Source organism: Nelumbo nucifera, chromosome 1, assembly GCF_055504915.1.
Source record: "Nelumbo nucifera cultivar China Antique chromosome 1, China Antique-T2T, whole genome shotgun sequence".
NCBI lineage: Eukaryota > Viridiplantae > Streptophyta > Magnoliopsida > Proteales > Nelumbonaceae > Nelumbo > Nelumbo nucifera.
The window spans coordinates 212,310,046-212,331,352 of NC_142649.1; the positions used below are offsets into that span (position 1 = coordinate 212,310,046).

At 39.9% G+C, this 21,307-nt stretch overlaps 1 protein-coding gene across 1 annotated transcript; it reads right to left on the minus strand.

Moving 5' to 3' along the window:
* Positions 1-4,416: 4,416 nt before the first annotated feature.
* Positions 4,417-20,898, minus strand: LOC104604791 (Acid phosphatase/vanadium-dependent haloperoxidase-related protein). Its single transcript, XM_010269321.3, has 2 exons — positions 20,001-20,898; positions 4,417-4,788 (listed from the first exon to the last, which is right to left on the minus strand). The coding sequence occupies exons 1-2, from the start codon at positions 20,730-20,732 to the stop codon at positions 4,627-4,629; spliced, it is 894 nt and encodes a 297-aa protein (XP_010267623.1). The 5' UTR covers positions 20,733-20,898; the 3' UTR covers positions 4,417-4,626.
* Positions 20,899-21,307: the final 409 nt, after the last annotated feature.

The following is a 21,307-nucleotide window of genomic DNA, read 5'->3' on the forward strand; positions in this document are numbered from 1 at the left end:
ACAAAACGCCAGGTTGCCAAACATCAATATTATATTCCTAGTCGATAACATATTAGGATAATTAATAAACTAATGGCTTATAAAAAAAAAAAGAAAATTAATAAACTAATGGGCGATATTTTTTTAAAAGGAATAACGCATGCTTCTTACTCCGCTCAACCAAAACGTCACTTTCACTTATCGCTTCTACCTTTTTGAACTCATATTTCACGATTAAAATAAAAGCTGCTAATTTGACAAGACTATAGAGAAGTCAAAGTCGCCTTCTAGCAGCACCTACTCTTCATTTTATTAGCATTACTTAATTAGGTGCACCGTGCGCCTAAGGTTGGCAGATGGCTCTTTTCAAGTTTCATCCAACCCTATCGTTATGGACCCCTCTTGTCTTGTGGGAAAGACAGCCAGCCATTTGTTTTTCCACCAGAGCCCCGCGCCAAAAAAAAGAGAATATATTTGACTGCGAAAATGATGGAAAATTAATTTTGTAAAGATATATTTTGTTTATATTAATGATGAGGATGATGATTATTGTATTTCAATAAATGAAATGTTACAAGTGGAAGTGCAACAAATATAATAATTATATGGTATTTGGATATGACACGTATAAATATACACGTGGAATGGTGCAAGAGGAAAGGGTGATGAATGAGTAGAGGAAAAAACAAAACAAAAACAAATGGGCTAAAGTTTTGGATGATCAGATTGATTATGGGCCAAGCCCAGGAAAAGGTAGATAAAAGATAGAGGTGGAGGGGTCTTGCAGTTGAATCCAAATTTACGGATTTCTGTAACCAGTTCACTGCCACCGATTGACTCAGGACGATTTTCCTGCAATCTGTAACTAGTTCATTCTGGACACCAACAACAGTGGTGTAGACCACCTCACGGTATGGTCAAACTAAATGTAGACGGGGCAGTTGGAACTCTCAAATCTGATTCGGGATTCCTCATTAGAGACCATCTGGGCACTTTAGTATTTGCCAGACCAATTCCCTTGGATAATTTATCCCCTCTAGAGGCTGAAGCTACAGCGATGTATGAAGGTCTGAAATTCCTGGTTGTAGACAATTTGACTCGGTCATTATGGAAGGCAACTCTCAAAAGAATGGGTCATATTCTTTCATTCACATCTTCACACTTACAAACTCAGAGATCAGCTACAACTTGTATCAAGTGTGAAGAATGTACTCTATTCTATCATCCACACATTCACCTTAAGTTGATCTTTCCACATGTAAATCTATTCTGCAGGTTTTCTATCTGCATTTTCATGACCATCAACAACAAAATTACAACCAATGGCATGAAGTAATTGATGGCCCAGAGGATTTACTGTAGAACCAGTCCAAGGTTGGTCCACGAATCATGTCCAAGGGATTCTGCACTCGATCTAGAATCCCTTGCAGATTTTCATAGAAAATGATCTCCTACATCTGCAAGGCATAACTGTGAAGCTCTCGAATGATGAAAACCATGGAAGAGAAGGCCTTCTTCATGGAGCAATAAGTGGATTCACCAGCTTCTCTAAAGCCTTCTTCCCATTACCTCTTCTTCTTTATCATCCGAAGGGACAGTGAAAGATCAACGCTGTTCGCCTTCCACTCTATGCTCGCCGGGATAATGTCATCCCTTTCCGACCAATCGGGGGGTTTTGGACTGATCCCCAACCACAGAGTCTCTATTGGAATCAAGAAGATTCGAAGGGAAAAACGGTACAAGACTCTATTTAGGGTTTATGATACTACTCATTTTGGATAAATCTTCATTGAAGCAATCTTTGTTGCTTCCGCTTTGTTCATCCCTGGAATTGCCAGCTCAGGATCAAATCGTCGTTTGGTTGTAGTATTTGCCTATTTGTACAATACCAATAGACAATCGCCATTTGGCTATAGTCTGGATTAAATGGGTTCAATCCCGACGTTGTACTATTTCCAATTCCCATCTTCAAGGGTAGTAGTATGGGGATTAAAAAATATTATAACGGCCTTTTTGGACGGAAGGCTAACGGAAGGGGGCCTTTGTCTTATAGGGGGGTCTTTGTCATAGATCCCATAGTACCAAGGGTCTTTGTAATTTACCCTAGAATTTACCTATAAAATTGAACCTACTTTGCACACATGGCAAGATTTTGTGATCTATTGTTTTTTTCATACATCCAAAGGCTGGATTACTCCCGTTGTGTATCCACCACAGTTTTCAAAACCGGACCGGACTGGACGGTCAGACCAGAAAAGCCGGGAACTAATCACCATTTTCCTCCAAAACCGCTTTTTCCCCTAAAACCGTTGATTTTGGTCAGCAAATCACTGAACCGACAGGTTAACCATTCGAACTGGTAACCAGATCCCTGATCGGTTCGATCACCGATTCGTTTTTAAAAACCATTGTATCCACAATTCCACACAAAGCCAAAATAGGGGTGCAAATGGATCGGATTATGATCCGATCCGATCCTATTTGGTCGGGATTCGGATTAGCATTGTTCGGATCTTCGGGTCGGATTTGAATCACCCTTATCCGATCCGAAAGATCAAACCCGATGTATTATATATTTATAAATAAATATATATATATATAATACGCATATGTTTTTTATTTATTTATAAATATATTTTTATAAGTTTGTTATGTTATTTATTTTTTTTACAAAAATGTTATTTATTTATAAATATATTTTATTTTTATAAAATAAAAATGCCAGGTACCATCTAAGCAAAAATGTTATGTTATTTATAAATATATATAATACACATATGTTATTTATTTATAAATATATTTTTATTTATTTATTTATTTATATGATGAAAATAATTAAAAATATTTGTATTTTTTGTTTTTACTTTATTTAAATTAGTATATTTTATTTTTCTTTTAATACTTTATTAATTTTAAAGAAAACAAGTCAGATTGGATCAGATCCGAAAATCTGACGTGCCAATAAGATTCGAACTCAAATCGAGTCATATCAAATCTGATCGGGTTTTCGGATCGGATCCGGCATGAAAAGTGTCAAATCAGATTCAAATATACACTAATTCAAATCTAATCCGGTCTATTTGCATCCCTAGCTAAAAATAAATTATTTAAAATATAATAGCACAAATACATAGTTTTACTAGAACGAGCATAAAGCATATCAGCCTAGTGGGCTGGGGTGGAACTGCCTAGGACCAAGCCAGGGCCGCTCTTAGCACAAGCCCATGATCATGCGAGTTGTATTTTGAATTTTAGATCATTTACTAGAACACCCCCTATTGTTTCACAAATTTACTTAAACCTATTCTATAGTTTTTATTTTACTAAAGCACCCCTTTGCAACCTATTTATTTAATGGACCTTTTATTAAGAAGTATTTATTTGCCATCTGAAAATTGTAGCATGATCACCTAAACTAAAGCGACAGCGTTCAAGGACATGGGCCCATGATTGTTTATTTCAAAATTACCCCTAACACTTCTTCATACAGAAAATAAATTTGACCAAATAGAGCCAAATAGAGTGTTTGCTCTATTTTTACTAAGAGTAAAAATAATAATTTCATTTTTATTTTCTTTTGATTAAATTTATTCAAATGAACATTAAAGTCAAAATTGTCATTTTCCACTGTTATCTAATGAAATATCAGTTAAATAAATGGATTGCAAACCATAGCGGTGTTTTAGTAAAAATGCAAACTATAGGCTAGATTTAAAAAAAAAATCTATGAAACTATAGGAGTATTTTAATAAACTACAAACTATAAGCTAGATTTAAATCTATGAAAGTATAGGGGTGGTTTAGTAAATGATCCTTTGATTTAGATGGTACCTGGCATTAAAATTGTCGATTGCATTTTACCAATAATACTGTGTGCTCGCTGCTGACAGCTCATAGCGACTCCAGATCTGCTAGATACAAGATGTGTACAACCAGCTATGCAGCTGTAATGAGATCTGTGTAGCGTGTAGTCCGTATATGTCTTATTTCTAGCAGAACATATGAGCATAACTGCACCCTCCTCTTTCTTTGAATGCCCTTGATTGATGTCATATTGTCATATTGATTTTGATCGTTATCCCCATTAGCTCATTCTCTATAATGATCCGACGAAAATCACCATAAACCCTAACCTCAGCCAGAATCAACCCCCAAAACATGAAGGCGCACAGACAGGAAAAAGGGAAATAAAAATCCTCGGTTTATTAGATTGAAGTTCATATCCATAGTTTGCTTGTTCATGTTTTGGGACTGATGCAAATGCAACCAACCAGTATAAGACGTAAAACATTTATCCAAGTAACCTTAAAAAATAACCGCTTGTTCAATCTGGCTGAAATTTTATTTCCCATGGAAGGCAGATATATCATGCAGTGCATAAAATAATTCTAAGGCAACCGATAATGAAATTTGCAGACACCATGCATAAAAAGGACATCTAGGACCAGGAAAGATTGTTTGTTACTCTGCTGAAAGAATTGAGAACTCAGAACTCAGAAGGCTCAGCCACCAAAAGAATTTTGGTTCTCAAAGAATTATATAGAATACACCAGAGTTATCAAATGAGAGTGTGAGACAGGATGGCTTAATTTGAATGTCACAACAATGACAATATATCTACCGCAGTCGGCAGTTCCCTGCAAAAACCTAGGTAGATACCAGACAACTTTGACAACAAAAGCAGGCAACCAAGATGCCAAGTAGAGCTCCAGCAAGAACCTGTGATGGGGTGTGACCAAGGAGTTCCTTAAGCTTTCTTTGACTGATAGGATGCCCTTGAAACAAGTCCTGAATGATCATATTAAGAACCTGCCAGAATAATTGTCTTTTGAGTAATAGGACCCATGGTAGCAGAATTATGAATTTGGGGAACTAAAATCATGTTGGCCCAACATAGCACAAATACATCCCATGCAAGCATGAAGTTGGGAATTCAGAAACACATGCCTGGGATCATTTAACCAAACATAATTTTTAGCCCCAATGTCTTCAGGGGACAGAACCATCAGATAGAAGCCTCTAACAGTCATGACTCATGACCATGCTATTAGTGGATCTATCTAATGGTCATCCTGAGCTTCCTCACAGGTAGACCTGTTCATGAGACGGGTAGCCCGATGGGCCAGCCTGGCCCAGCCCGATCTAAGCGGGCTTGGACAAGATTTCAGGCCCGCAGGCTCGGGTTCAGGCCTAAAATATCGGGTCTGACTTTTTTTCGAGTCGGGCTCGGGCTTTCTCAAAAAAGCCCGGCCCAAGCCCGAGCCTGACGTGATAATGTATTATATTAATAAAATTATATTTTATATAATAAAAAAGCATATATATATAACCAGGCTTTCTCAAAACAGCTTTTAATTGAATTAAAAAGGAAATAATCTTTTTTTCTAAATCTCTAACCGGGCTCGGGTTAGGGCCCGGTCTTCGGGCTTTATATTAGTGCCAGGATCGGGCTCAAGACCTAGGCCCGATGGTCAGGTCGGGCTCGGGCTTGGGCCTGAACATATTCTGTTAATGTAAAGGCAAAGCCCAGCCCAGCCCAGACCGGCCCGTGAACAGGTCTACTCACAGGTAAAAATTTCATTAAAAGTGAACTATTTATAAAGCTTTTTTGAAATGACAAAAAGGGAAAGATTTGTATATCTTATGAAATACTAAGTTCTTCAGCAGCTTGTTTCTGCAAAACTTCTAGTTTCTGAATAGGAAGTTCTCACTTATTGAGAGCAGCCACTTTGTGAAAAAAAATGCCAGAGGTTTCATTTATTGAAATCTTGAAATGTACATACTACTAATGTACCTATGTCCATTTGGTCACAACAGTATCAGACAGCACAAATTTGGGCATTACTTTAGGATTTGAGGCTAATTTTTCTTTGGACTTCCATAGATTGGAGGGAGGGACCTCCCAAGTGATCATTTGGCGGATGAGGGACGAAAGAAGGGTTCTTGGTTGTTGTGTCATTACATTAGGGAAGCTAGGTCTTCGGTGGCTTAGGGGAACTCTCATTCAATTTTCCAATCAGATCAGCTAACTTTCTAGCAGACAGTTTTTGAGAGTCAATCTTATATCTATACAAGGATAAGTGTAGGGGGGCGAAAGGCCTCTCACCACAAGCTGTGCATGGAGTCTCCTTTCTCTCCTCCACACTTGAAGAAGTAAAAATAGAGAATTTACTAAAATGTCTCCTCATAAAATCCCTCTTAATTTTCTCTATTAAAATCTATCATTACTTTCTCTGATAAAATTACTCTCAAATCTCTCTCTCTCTCCCCTTTCCTCTCTTCAATACTCAATGTTTGTAACATCCCCCCTCCCCCATTAAATCCCCCTATTTCCTCTTAAATTTCTTCAAACCCCCTTTGATTATTCCATAGCATGACTAGGGAAGGATCATTTTGTTCTATACTAGTACTTCGTGTGGTTGGTTGGGTAGGGACCTTATCTCCAAGGCTTGGGAGGGGGCCTTCAGGTACTGTGTCTTTAGTATATTTTATTCTCATTGCATGTACAGCTCCCATTTTGACTGGATTTAATTAAATCTCAAAATAACTGATCCTAAAAGAGTCAGAAAGTAGTACTGAGGAATTTCCATACAGCCACTGCACAAGGTTGGTCCCAGCTATCCAGGACTGGATAGACCTAAACTTTGGCATGTTTTTATACACATTGACCTCTCTCAGACTTGAACCCACATTGTCACACTTGTCAGCCTGACTGCCTGAGAATTTACCATGGAACCAAGAAATGTCCTCCTGCATATAGGACTATACAAGTTAGCAGGAGATTAACAAGAGAATAAAACATCTGTTACAGCCCACCCCATGAAATCCTTATGAACAAAGTCTTCCTTTACTGTTCAGCATAAAATCACTATCAGCATAGGTGTGCTCAAAAACTCGAGAATTTCATTCCTCTCATGTTAGGCCAAAAAACAGATATGGGAAGCAACCTCCATACCCCTACTACTGACACCACTGATCTTCCAGCTCCAAAGAAAAGCTCAGATAGAATGAAGAAAACAGCTAACCTATCCAAAGGTATTCAGAAGAACATTCCAAATTTTGATAGTATTCGGGCAGTGCAGGAAGAAATGGTTGGCAGTTTCCAACTCTTTAGAACAAAAGACACACCCCTGCTGCTCCTAAGGCATTCCCCTATGCAATAATTTATCCAAGGTTAAACATTTTTTTCATAACTGCAGTCCAAAAAAAAATCTTTATTTTAGATGGGGTTCCACTATGTCAGTTTTTCTTTTTTTTTTTTTTTTGAAAAGAGATAAGGTAAATTTTATTTATGAAGAAAAGATAATCATACAAGAATGGGGGAAACCACAGGCCAGCTCACCCCCAAAGGATATGATCATAGCTCCCACAACTAACTGAGCTAAGCATCACAATGGTCTTCATTACAAAGACTTCTATAGAAGGATTTTACTGTAAACCTGTCATTATTCTTCCACAACCATCTACACAATTCCAACAGCTGATCAACCTCCCAATTGTTCAGACTTCTCCTGAAAATGTAGGATATGTCTTTTTGATACCTTTCCATATGGATGTATCATACAAATGCACAATCGAGTCCTTGACCATCTTCCCAATCCAGCTCTCTAGCACCAAACTTTGCTTTAATTACTCTTCTCTACAAGCTGGCAGGCACCATTTCCCAAGCAAGGCAACATTCAACTTCTTTAAGTTTCTGAATCCCAACCCCCCTTCATTGACTTCCAGCACCTGTTCCATTCTACAAGATGAAATTTAAACTCTTCCCTCCATCTTCCCTACAAAAAAACAAAAAGGAAATAAATCATTTTTTTCTCCAGAGCCTTTGCCACACCCGATGGAATAGGGAATCATGAAAAATAATAAGTGGGCAGGGCTGCCAACACACTCTTAATGAGCAGCAACTTCCCCCCTTTGGATAGATATCTTGTTGTCCAAGATGCCAATTTTCTCTCCACTCTTTCAATTATTCCATCCCAATAGAGGAATCATAGTCACTAAACACTTAATCCATTAGACTCTTCAAAGATAGTAAAGAAATGACAAATTTCATGTCTCATTACAGATATGTTATGGTGTTATCCATCCATTCTGCATGGTGTCACTCCAGCCTTGAGTTCCTGAAATGACAAGATTCATCTCCCCTGGCAATCAAAATACTACAACCTAGCATTGCATGACAACAGATACAAGAGTTGGAATCCAACATGTGTGCAAGAGTCTGACACGTCAAGCCAAGAAAACATATACTCATGAACACATCTATAGGGGACTATATACTATTAAAATAGTTCATATTTTTAAATTTCTAATATTATATACCCACAAAAAAGGGGTCTAAAATGTTGCCTTTTGCCTTCTTACTAAGTAATATTTTATAGGAAAAAAGGCATTCATCTTGTAAATTAGCTGTTTGTTTAGGTCAAGTAAGCCAGGAGAAGAAAAGGAAATGTTATGAAGAAGTGTCCCACAAGAATCTATTGAGTATTGGAATATAATGTGTGTCTAATCTGGACAGGTTGTCCATTTAGGAAAGTCCATGAAAAGCTGACAACTGCACCTATATGGGTCCCATACTTTAACCTTATTAGTACCCATGTAGGCTTATTGATAGATATTGAAGATGCTAATGAGCAAAAAAGGTTAAGCGGCAGTTCATGAAACTTCTATGATAGATTTGAAGCACTGCAAGATGCCAGTTATGAATTTCATTGAAACTATATAAACTTCTTTAGTCCCTGTAGGTGTTCAAGACTGCTATCAGTCTTGATCACTAAGAAACTTCAGGTTCGAAAAGAAGAGAAAGTGAAGAAGAAAGAGGAGAAAGAGTAGTGAGAGAGTAGTAGAACACAGGCTTTGAAAGGAAGGACAAAATCTCAATATTCTGCCGCCGCCACTTCAATTTAATATTTATATGTTATGCTAGTTACATGAAAGGACACATCTGCCCTTGGTGTTTACATCATAACACATAACAATATAAAACTGAAAAGTAAATAACAACTAGAATAACAGAATAACAGATTGACCATCAGCTATGACTAGATACATTCTACCCTACGGACAGAGTGGGACCACAGCTGTGGGGCCCACATCAGTGTTCTCTACACTCCCCCTCAAGTTGGGAGTAAATGTTCATCATTCCCAACTTGGATAGATCCACTTCTAGCTTCTTTCTTGATACGGCTTTAGTGAGGATGTCTGCTAGTTGCATACTGAATGTGATGTAAGGGAGGCATACTTCTTGAGATGAGACCCTCTCTCGTACAAAATGGCGGTCAACTTCAATGTGTTTGGTTCTGTCATGCTACACTGGATTATGTGCTATATTAATGACTGCTTGATTATCACAATACAACATCAGGGGCTTCTCATACTCAATACCCAACTCCTCAAGTAGAGATCTTAGCCATAGGATTTCAGCTACTCCGTTGGCCATGGACCTGTATTCTGCTTCAGCACTAGACTGGGAGACAACACTTTGTTTCTTACTTCTCCAGGAGACAAGGTTTCCTCCCACAAGGGTACAATATCCTGAGGTAGACCTTCTGTCATCAACATTCCCAGCCCAATTGGCATCCGTATAGACCTCCACCTTCATGTGGTTGTTGTTCTTGAACAGTATACCCCTACCCGAGCATCTCTTCAAGTAGGCTAAAATTCTTTCTGCCGCAAGAAGATGTGTGGTTCTAGGAGAATGCATGTACTGGCTGACAACACTAACAGCATAAGTAATATTTGGCCGAGTGAGGCAGAGATATAGGAGCTTTCCTACCAGTTGCTGGAACATAATTTTGTCTTCAAGAAGCTCCCCACTCTCGGCACTAATCCTGTGATTCTGCTCAATTGGTGTATCTGCAGGCTTGACACCTAACTTTCCAGTTTCTGTCAACAGGTCTAGGACATATTTCCTCTGAGATATAAAGATCCCCTGTTTGGATCTAGCAACCTCAATACCCAAAAAATACCGGAGTACACCAAGGTCCTTCACCTCAAATTCTTGGTGAAGAAGCTATTTAAGAGACTCAATCTCATGGCTATCATTCCCTGTGACCACAATATCATCAACATATACTGCCAACAGTGTCAAAGAGGACTCCACCCTCTTGATGAATAGAGTATGATCTGACTGGGCCTGTACATATCCAAACTTCACAAGTGCTAGTCTGAATCTATCGAACCAAGCCCTAGGTGACTGTTTCAAACCATACAAAGCCTTGTTGAGCCGGCAGACCTTCTTACTTACTTTTGCATCATAGAATCCAGGAGGCAAACGCATGTAAACCTCTTCCTGCAGATCTCCATTCAGAAAAGCATTTTTCACGTCCATTTGGTATAAAGGCCAAGTGTGACTTGTTGCAAGGGATAATAGGACTCGAATAGTGGTCATCTTGGCTACCGGGGCAAAGGTCTCCAAGTAATCTATGCCATAAGTCTGTGTAAACCCTCTTGCAACTAACCGAGCTTTATACCTCTCAATGGATCCATTTGCATTATGCTTCACAGTAAATACCCATCTGCATCCAACTAGTTTCTTTCCTTTGGGCAGATCAACTACCTCTCAGGTGTTATTTTTCAACAGGGCATCCATCTCAACCCGCATTGCATCTTTCCATTCCAGGACGGATAGGGCTTCTTGCACTGTTCTTGGAATAGGGACATTGGAAATGGAACTAAGGTAGGACCTGTAGGTAGGAGATAGGCGACCATAGGATAAAAAATGGGAAATACAGTGGGCTGTAGATGTGGTACAATGTCGTTTCCCTTTACGGACTGCAATTGGAAGGTCAAGGTCATCTGTAGGAGGTGAAATGGCAACAATAGAGGAAGTCTCTGTGGGCCCTGGGACTGTAATACCTGGACCTGGAACTACAGATGAGATTGGAGCTGGCCTGGACTGCTGATGATCGGGGTCAACTTGCCTATACCGCCTGTGATAGACCCTCAACTCCTGATCCCTCTGACCACCCTCACCATTGCAGCTTCCCCTCAACTCCTGATCCCTCTGACCGCCCTCAGCATTGCAGCTCTCATCACCCAATGGAATAGGTAAAGGAACTACCCCACTCCCACTGTTCTCCCCCTGAAGACAAGGACTCAAACCCCTACTCTCACTGCTCTCCCCCTGAGGAGAAACCCGAGGATAATAGGGTGTCTCCTCAAAGAAGGTGACATCCATGGAGATAAACTTCCTCCCTGAGACAGGATCATAGCAGCAATAACCCTTTTGAGTTTGTGCATAACCAAGGAAGATGCATTTGGAGGCTTTGGGTTTGAACTTGGAGGGATGGGGTCCGATAAGCTGAACAAAACAGGTACAACCGAATGTTTTTAAGGGGAATAGAAAACAAGTCCTCACATGGGTGTAGAAGGGAAAAAAGAGATCTCATATCAAGGACCCGGGAAGGAACTCGATTAATAAGATATACCGCCGTGAGGATAGCATCACCCCAGAAGCGGATAGGAACATTGGAAGTAAACATGAGACTTCTAGCCACTTCCAAGATGTGCCTATTCTTCCTTTCGGCAACTCCATTCTGCTGAGGTGCATGAGGGCAAGAGCTCTGGTGGATAACCCCATGATGAAGAAGATAAGACGTCAATGGTTTAGCAAAGTATTCCTTTGCGTTATCAGATCTGAGAACTTTGATCTTGGCATCGGGTTAGGATCATTTGGTGAAAGTTTTGGGTTAGGACAAGTACCTCATCTCGTGAACGCATGAGATAAACCCAAGAAAAACGGGTATGGTCATCAACAAATAACAAGAAATATCTGTACCCACCCATGGAAGGGATGTGATAAGGCCCCCAAACGTCAGTATGCACAATATCAAAAAAATTACCACTCCTTTTATTACTCAATAAATAAGGCTTTCTACAATGCTTAGCAAACTCACAACTTTCACACTGCAACTGAGACAACTCAATAGACTCAAATAAAGCTGGAAACAGACTCTTTAGAGACCGAAAGGACAAATGACCTAATCGGTTATGCCAAAGCATAACCGGACTCACACTCTGAGAAACAAAAGACATCTTCTCTACTGACTCTTCCTAACGGAACCTCTCCCCGAGCAGATAGATTCCATTCGTCTCACGGCCAGTCCCAATCACCTTCTTCGTCTCCAAGTCCTGAAAAACACATCGTTCAGGGAATAAGGTTACTGAGCAGTTCATATGCTTGGTAATACTACTGACTGAAAGAAGGTTAGTATCAAGCTTAGGAACATGCAAGACAGATGACAGGGAGATAGTATCTGATAACTTGATGTCACCCTTCTCAGAAATAGGAACCAGGGAGCCATCAGCAATAGATACTTTATCCCTACCAGAAGACAAATGGTAAGTGGTTAACAGTGAAGGCAAGCTAGTCATGTGATCGGATGCACCTAAATCTATTACCCAACAAGGTTCAGTAGTACCTGGAGCTGAAGCATGGTAGGCTGAAGCTCGAGTACCTGAATGTGCGAAGGCAAATGTGGCAGGGGCTGATGGTGACTGCGGTGGCTGAGCTGAATTTCCAACTTCCTTTTCTAACTCTATTAGGGCAGCTCGAACTGCAGCTAAGATCTCTAAAGATGTTCCTTTTGTGCCAGATGAGGATGTTGAATCAGTGTTCACGGCCACATGAGCAGTGCCCTTCTTGCTTCTCAACTTCACAGGAACCAAGTGAGGATGCAGTTTCCAACATGTTTCTTTTGTATGTTTGGGCTTCTTACAATGTTCACATACCACATCCTTCTTGTCTTCCTTCCTCCTGTCCTTCTCTGAATCATCCCCTGATTTGGGTGTGACCGCTACAAAGGCTGGTGTGGGGGGCTGAGGTTGCATCATAACTTTCCTTCTAGTCTCTTCACTGTGTACGAATGAGTATGCCTGAGAGAGAGTCACACTGTCTCTAGTCAAAATCTGTTGTCGCACAATATCATACTCTGAATTTAGGCCTGCCAGAAACTCAAATACCCGGTTTGTCTCAACTTGCTTTCTATATATCTGTGCATCTTTGGGACTCTCCCACTCAAGAGTCTCTAAGTGATCAATCTCACGCCACAGGGACTGCAAGGTAGAGAAATATACTGAAATCGGTCTCTCTCCTTGTTTAAGATTTTTCACTTCACATTTCAATTCATATGCTCTAGCAACATTAAGCGGTTGGGAATAAGTTTCTTTCATAACATCCCATATCTCCTTACTTGTCTTTTCCCACAAGTAATTTCGGCTAATATGAGGCTGCATAGAATTACACAGCCATGTCATAACCAAGTAGTTTTCTTGGATCCACTTGGTACATGTCGGGTCTCCCTTGGGGGGTTCTTTCATATCTCCCAAGAGGTACCCTAATTTATCTCTTCCCCCAATAGCCATCACGGCTGATTGGGCCCAATCCAAATAGTTTGATCCATCAAACTTTACGGCTGTAATCTGACCACCCATCTCAAAAACACTACCATAACTGATGTTCCCAAAGCTGCCTTCTGCCTGATTTTTAAACTCCATTTCTGTCAAGTCTCAAAACAGCACTTGGACTACCAATCACAATCAAAAAACAGTATAGGCCTGATCTGTATTCACAGTGTATGTGCACAAAACTGGGATAACTCTGATCTGAAATCAACTAGCCAACACAACAGTAGTTGTCCGTAGAACTCTAACCCCTTAAGAGAGTTCGAAAACCCCAAAAGACTGAAAAACAGCTTAGAAGTAGGTCTGATATGCTTGGCAGAGTTAGGGTTTTAATCTTAAAGTGAACAATTCAGTTGCACAATCCAATCAGTACCGTATAGATAGACTTGCAATAGGGTTAATAAGAAACCCTAGAATCTAATCAATGCTAACAATAAACTTGAGGACAGCTCTAGGTAGATCGCATAGTTCAGTCTAACACTAGGGCTTGCCGCAAGATCACTTTCAAACCCTAGAGCAGAGAGAAACAAAGTTGAGACAGTTTGACCCAACAGTAGGGTTTGCTATAAAACCCTAGTGAATCGAAGAGAGAAAACCCTAGAATGGTTCGGCCTCCCTCTCCAGATAGGTCCAACCTATCTTCTCTGATAGAACTTCTCTTAGAAAATAAATAACATACAAGGAAAAATTGTTTGCTGCCTTCTAAGGTTACCCGAACCCTAGTCTTCTCTGATCCTTCCTGACCACCAACACTCTGCAACCCTAACAAGCTTCCAACAGCTGCTAGCACTTTTGGCGATCTCCAAGAATCAGTCTGGGAACTCCTCCTTTTCAGCTTCCAGTCCTAGGAGATTCTCATATGGTCGGCTGGTATTAGACTCACATGAGAAACCCTAACTTGGCTCTGATACCATGTAGGTGTTCAAGACTGCTATCAGTCTTGATCACCAAGAAACTTCAGGTTCGAAAAGAAGAGAAAGTGAAGAAGAAAGAGGAGAAAGAGTAGTGAGAGAGCAGTAGAACACAGGCTTTGAAAGGAAGGACAGAATCTCAATATTCTTCCGCTGCCACTTCAATTTAATATTTATATGTTATGCTAGTTACATGAAAGGACACATCTGCCCATGGTGTTTACATCATAACACATAACAATATAAAACTGAAAAGTAAATAATAACTAGAATAACAGAATAACAGATTGACCATCAGCTATGACTAGATACATTCTACCCTATGGACAGAGTGGGACCACAGCTGTAGGGCCCACATCAGTGTTCTCTACAGTCCCCTATGGTCCTTCAGAAGCAGTAAAATTTGATTCACCAGCAAAAAGAAGATGGTTGTACAAAAGACTTTCATGACCCCAGAGTGTCAACTCAATACTGCTAATCTTTGAAAACATTGTAGGGAAATCATGAAGACAAAGACAGCATTGATCCATCTACTGATTTCTCAAATGGCAACCATTCCAGTCAACTTCATTAATAACATAAAAGGCAAACCTATATGTAAATTGCCAAGGAATTAGGGCCCAAGATTACTGATTCTAATGGTATGTTTGGTTGTTGTGACTGAGATGGGAAAATGGGAATATTCTTATTAGATTCCCATTTTCAGGCGTTTGGTTGACGAGATGGGATGTGAAATAGTGGTGTGTGGTTTCCCAAAACTTAAGATGCGGGGTCGCACTGATATGGTGTAACCCCGGTGAGAAAGAGAAAAACACTGAGAAAAAAACATCGGGCTGTCTCGACTATGGATAGAGCCATCCTCTCACTGCCTCAACACCTAGACAATGGTTGAATCTCCAACAATGTTTCAGGCAATATCCAGCCAAGGTAAGACCAGATCTATAACCCCTGAACCTTGGCGATTCTTTTCTTCCCCTTTTTGTCTTTCTTGCTCTCTTCCCGCCGGTGGTAACACGGTCATTCGCTGGTTAAAAGCCATTGTTTCTGGCGATATCATGGTATGGTTTTTATAGATCTACGTATGTATATTGAAGACTAACATTTTTATCCATTGTTTTTTGTTTGTCCGTAGGGTTCAAATGTTTCCATTCAACTGCGGAAAGGTAATAGCTCTCTCTCCATTACTTTCCTTGCTTTCACTTGTGTATTTTTGTTTTATTTCCTGAGAGGAAATGCTTTGAAAACCTAATGTACTCTCAACTGACTCTGAGGTCTCCGAAGTCTCAAGTTAAGAAAGACCGGAAGCAACTCTCTGCCCCTTGGTCTCTTCGGTTTAATTCTGACTGTCTTTTGAACTGTGGAGTCTGGACTTCTCTGATTGTCCATAGCTTCCAGAGGCCAGTTGATGCCATGGGAACAAGGGTAAGTTACCTCTCATTCTCTTAGCTCTGAGTCAAATAACCCAAATTAAGCTTCATAGTTTCATTTTTCTGTATTTGGTTCGTCTCTGTATATGATTTTGTTTCTTTGAAGTAATACATGAAGATCTCTCTATTTATGCTTAATTATGTTGTATCTATATTCTATGGTATTGTTTAAATTTGTTTAGCTACTTTCAGTTTATTCCATGCCTTTTGAATATCTTGCTTTATAGCCAATGGGAGTTCTTTTTAATTCGAGTTTTAGCGAAGCCCAGGTGAAAAAATTATTTTAATTTCACATTCTTTAGCGTTCTTAGGGATATTCTCTGCTTGGTTGTTTGTTAGTTGGGTTTATTCTTCCAAACTCTCTAGTTGTGGTCTTTCCTGGTTGGAATTATACAAGGGATCCGATTTGGATTTAGTTCTTCAGTTAATAAGCGATGAGTGGTCAGAATTTTGAGTCTATTGGTTGTCATTAATGTGCCATGGATACCTTGCTTGAAAACTTGTGGGAGATCATAATACTGCAGTGCCCTGATCTGAGTCAACCGATTGAACACATACAGAAGCATGTAAAGAGTAGGCTGGAGCAAGGTTCAAAGTATCGACACGTATTGTTCCGGAACCCCTCCAATACGCCCCTATAGTGGGTTTATCGGGGGCCTGACCAGTTTAGGGGGTGGAGGAGCCCTAAACCGCCCCCCCCCCCCCGAGTTGGTTTCGAAAAAAATAAAAAATAAAAGCAAAAACAAGGGTATTGATTCACCCGATACGCCCCTACCAGCTTATCGATATTTTGAACCTTGGGCTGGAGTACTTGGATTGTATATGTTGACTACTAATCCTGCAACTCCAGAATGAATAAAGAAAGAGTCGCCTGCCTATCCAGATACAACTCTGCAGATATGGTTAGGCAGTTCTAGAAAAGAATACAAGGACTCTGGTTTGGCCTCCTATGTCCATGAAATGCAAAAACAATAAAGGAATCTTTCCTGCAGTTTTTCCCTTGTTCATGTGAATGAAAAAACCATCAGAAATTAGATGCTCTATCTATTTGATGAAAATCAAGGTAAGACCAAAGTAGCAGTTCATCTAGTAAGGTCTGACCAGATATCCTTCTTATCATGTGAATGGGTTACTTTGACAGTAATCTAGGAATAAGAACAGAATCTTTTGTGGGGGGAAGGTACACATGCTCTATTAGTTTTCTTTTTTGGAGGGCTATAACCTGTAGTTTAGTCAGTTGCCATTATTCACCTCAACTATGAGATTATCCTTCTGCTTGCTTACAGGAAAAAGAAAGCAGGAAAGGACTGGACAACAAGGGACTGGTTTGAGTTACTATGGAACACACTGTTGAAGCACCATAAGTCAGGGAACAAACAGGATGAAGATAAGGGGTCATCCTGAGGTGGTAATTAGAGTTCGTTGAAAGTTATTTTGGTACAAGACAAGTGTTAGGGAAATTTATTCAAGACTCTTTTCGTTCTCTTGCATCTTCATATTTCATTAAATGAAGATTCTGATTGTGGTCTTTTACTGTTCGGATAAATAGGGAGGGAAAGGCAGGTTGCTGTAATAATGTATATTTATGATAACACTGAGGTGCCTATTTTTACACAGTGAATCAGTAGCCTCTTTAATATCAACACAAAGCAATATCCGCTTGGGACATAGGCTACAAAATTTTCTCATCAACCAAACACTGAGAACCAAATTCTGTAGGATAATACATCTCAACAAACAAACACGGGTGCCAAAATGAGAAAATAAATTTTCCTTTCTCATCCCATCCCTTCTCATCCTATTGTTTCTCGGCAACCAAACGGACCATTACAAATGCTGGTATTGAATAGACAGGATTTTATTTGCCCAGATGAACAGAAATTTTATTCATTATTATTTGGGGTAAGTTCCATAAGAGATCAGAAACACAATGAGAAGGTTCATTGAGACAAGAGATATTCAGCTAAGTTAAATCATTTTTATCAAGTGGATGAACTAGCGCATGCATTTAACAGCCATGTCTTGTAACAGGAAACCACCCATTGAAACATAGAAATCAATCCTCTGGTTCTTCAATGATCAGTTTGTAGTTTGTACTTGCAAGGCATCGGTTTGTTTTGATCCTGCATCTGCCTGATCACAATCAGTGCATTTCCAAGTATCACAACCTACTGAATTTGCAATTCTGTGTTTCAGAGTGTCATGCAACCCCAACCTGCCACTGGAGTAATTGAAGTTGCAGCCGTGAAGTGTCCCCTCTTGGTTCAGTTTACCAAAATGGCAATCAATGCAATAATTGCAAATTGAGGGTGTGAACCACCAAATCCCTTTCTTTGTCAGAACATCTATGATGGTACTCGGAAGATACATGGATATAAGAGTGAGAGTAGCAGAGATTATAGGATCTCAAGCTTTGGAACCAATGGAAGGAGATACAGAGAAGAGATGATAGCACCAGACTAATCTATGGGTGTTAAAGGTTGCTTCTGATCTTTGAATTTTCTTGTTTTCTCACCCTAGAGATTACTACATATTTCCGAAATTTCAGAGCTATAAACACTTCTTAGTCATATTAACAGCCCTATAGACATAAATAACCATTAATCCAAACCCAAACCTATTCTCACTCTAAATCTAAATTCTAGACCTAAACCAAAATTAAATCATTTTATTTTCAAATTTCACTCAAATTTTATATTAGACCTAGCACTGTGGACTCTACCAAGCACCAATCCTGCATCAGGATGGCCCTAATGATGAGGAAGAATCACTTTTTTTACCAAAGATGATGGTCTAAACGAGACAAACCAAGGAAAATGATTAAAGAGATTTAGAAACGAGAGGAATAAAATTTGCCATTTTATTCTTTTCCAATTTATGTGTATTTCTTCATTTCCACATTTTTATTTGCCTCATGGTGTTCTTAATGTGTACAGCAATGCAACCCAATGGGTTAAAACAGCCAACTCTCTTTTTGCTTTATCAATGGTATAGCTTATTTCTAAGGATCAAACTCCATTATTCAGATCAAATAGAAACAGGTATGTAAATCTAATCAACCATCATGGCACCATCCCAAAAACCCTATACAAATTCCATTAACAACAAAACACCAATGAGAGACCAAAATATGTTTTTAGATATATATGATATACATGACGAAAATTGAATGGGAATGTTTTTGTTTGTTTATTTATTTATTTATTTATTTTGAAAGATGAATTTCATTAAAGAGAGAAAGAAAAGCAACAGAGGGAGAGGTTACCTCCACGCTGGAGATACAGCAAGGGCATTAGGCCCCTGAACATGAAAAACAAGAAATTACAGAGCAAAATTATCATGCTGCCAAATGATTATAAAAACAGCTGAACTTAAAACCCAATAAGGGGCTGTTGATGGAAGCCAATTTTACTAGAATGAGAATGTTTTTAAACTATAACAAAGTCTCCCTAGAATCTCACCCTATTCTCATACTAGAGATTACTTTGAGCCATAGGCAGACTTGTCAATCTTGCTAAGTTAAAAATCCTTTGAATGCTACCCTACCAATACCAAAACAATTAGACAAACCCAATAGGATGTTAAAGTTTCCTGACACCTCTACAAACTCCACATGTTTAGCTTCACTGGTGTTAGAATTGAAAAGGCTTGGGCATTAAACACACTCTCCTATGACCCTGTCAGGGAAAAACCCCTCCTTTCTTTCATTTATATGAAAAGCTATAGATTTGAAAGATAAATGCTAAGAAATGTAGGTCCCCTATCAAATATCTATGCATTAACAGTGGGCAATTCATTGCCAGATTTGACCTCCTACAGGAAGATCCTAGACCTTGCAGCTATAGACTTATCTGCAAAAAGCAATCTATAAAGAAACATAGTTTAAACTCCAACTCTTCAAGACGGTTGCCGACACTCACATCAACAGCCAATGACTTGCAGCTCCCAGTCCTTAATAAATGTTGAGTTTCCGAGGAGGACCACTATTCTTTTTGTATACTCCTAAGGTCTCTAAATATATTTATTATCACTCGTTTCTTCTGACCACAGAAAAGCCCTCTAGGATTCTTTCCAACCAAAAAACAGTATTTTCTATCGCAGTCATAACGGGCAGATGATTCATCTAGAAGGCTAATTTCAACCTTTTAAGTATTGCCTCACTAGGCTAGACATAACACCTCTGTCAAACAGATGCAGAAATTTTGAAGTGGAAAAAACAAAAACAAGAACATTTGGAGCCACAACAATAAGCCTAACGTATAAAGCCCAGCCCGTTTACCTCAGCTTGCATCCCGGCGTGGCGTCGAACTCCAATTGCGTCATACATGACAATGAGTGTAAAACCCAAACAGACAGGAAATAAGGAGTCGGCCACTCCGTGACACAGTGCAACCGAAGTCGTCAGAGCCGTACACAGAGCCGAGTGTGATGAAGGCATCCCTCCGGAAGCAAAAAGAATCCTGAAATCCCATTTTCTCTCTACGAAGAAATTCAAAAACACTTTGATAGACTGAGCTGCCACCCAAGCGAGCAAGCCAGACACGAACGTCGGGTTGGCAGCGAGTGTTGCCACCACTGGACTAATCCGAACCTTGGCCGTCGAGGTCACGCTCAGAAGAGCCACGCCGATTCCTCCATTATGAAAGTAGTCACCACCCCATTCATTTGATACTCCCCCCGAGTCGCCGCATCCTCTCAAACAGGAAAGCCACTTATAGCCCCTTCTGGTTCCTGAAGCCGCAAGGCCCGCAAAGTCTCTGATGCTCTGTAGAACTGGGATTAGAACACAAAATGGATTTGTGGGCAGGCAATGAGTACATCTGTTTCTGGAGAGGTCTGGGCCCGAAGGAGCTCGATATGAAACAGTTATTGCAGAGCTTCTGCGTTCCGTAAAACAGCTGAGTTTAGAAAACGAGAAAGAATTGCTGTAGCTGTTGAGAAAACCAACTCTTAGGTTTGAGCGCCCGTAAATAGAAACCTTGTACGAAAGATTTAACGCCGTGACATCCATGAGAGAAGAAGCTTCTCCGCTTCGCGCTCAAGCTACATTTCAGATTGTGAGAGAGAGAGACAGAGAGATGAGAAGTTAGCGATAAAGAGGGAGCAGACAGCAGAGGCAGTTGCATCTTGGATGTTTCACTGAGAATTGAGAGACCTCGGCTTCTCGAGAAACCCCTGATTTTACCTAATTATATCGAAAATGCCACATTCAAGCCCACTCTGGCTCTGGGCTCTGGAGGAAAAATGAAGGGAAATAGGGAATATAACCCGTTTGATACCTTTGTTCCATTTACGATTTATTCGAATCCGATACCCCGTACTGGTCATTGGTCAATCAATCTATTTCCGACAAGTCAAGACTTGGGCCTGCGACACACCCATAACCGATATGAGGCCCATAGAATATTCCGGGATCATCGGAACCAACAGTTTCCCATTCAATGGGATCAAGGAAATATGGCAAAATTATAGATATCGGCGAAGCCATCGACCAAGTTAATGAAATTCCAACCCTTTTTAGTCTATACACAACACTACAATTGCCCAAAGGGTTCGATGTGTTGTAAGTTGTTAGTTGTGTTCTTA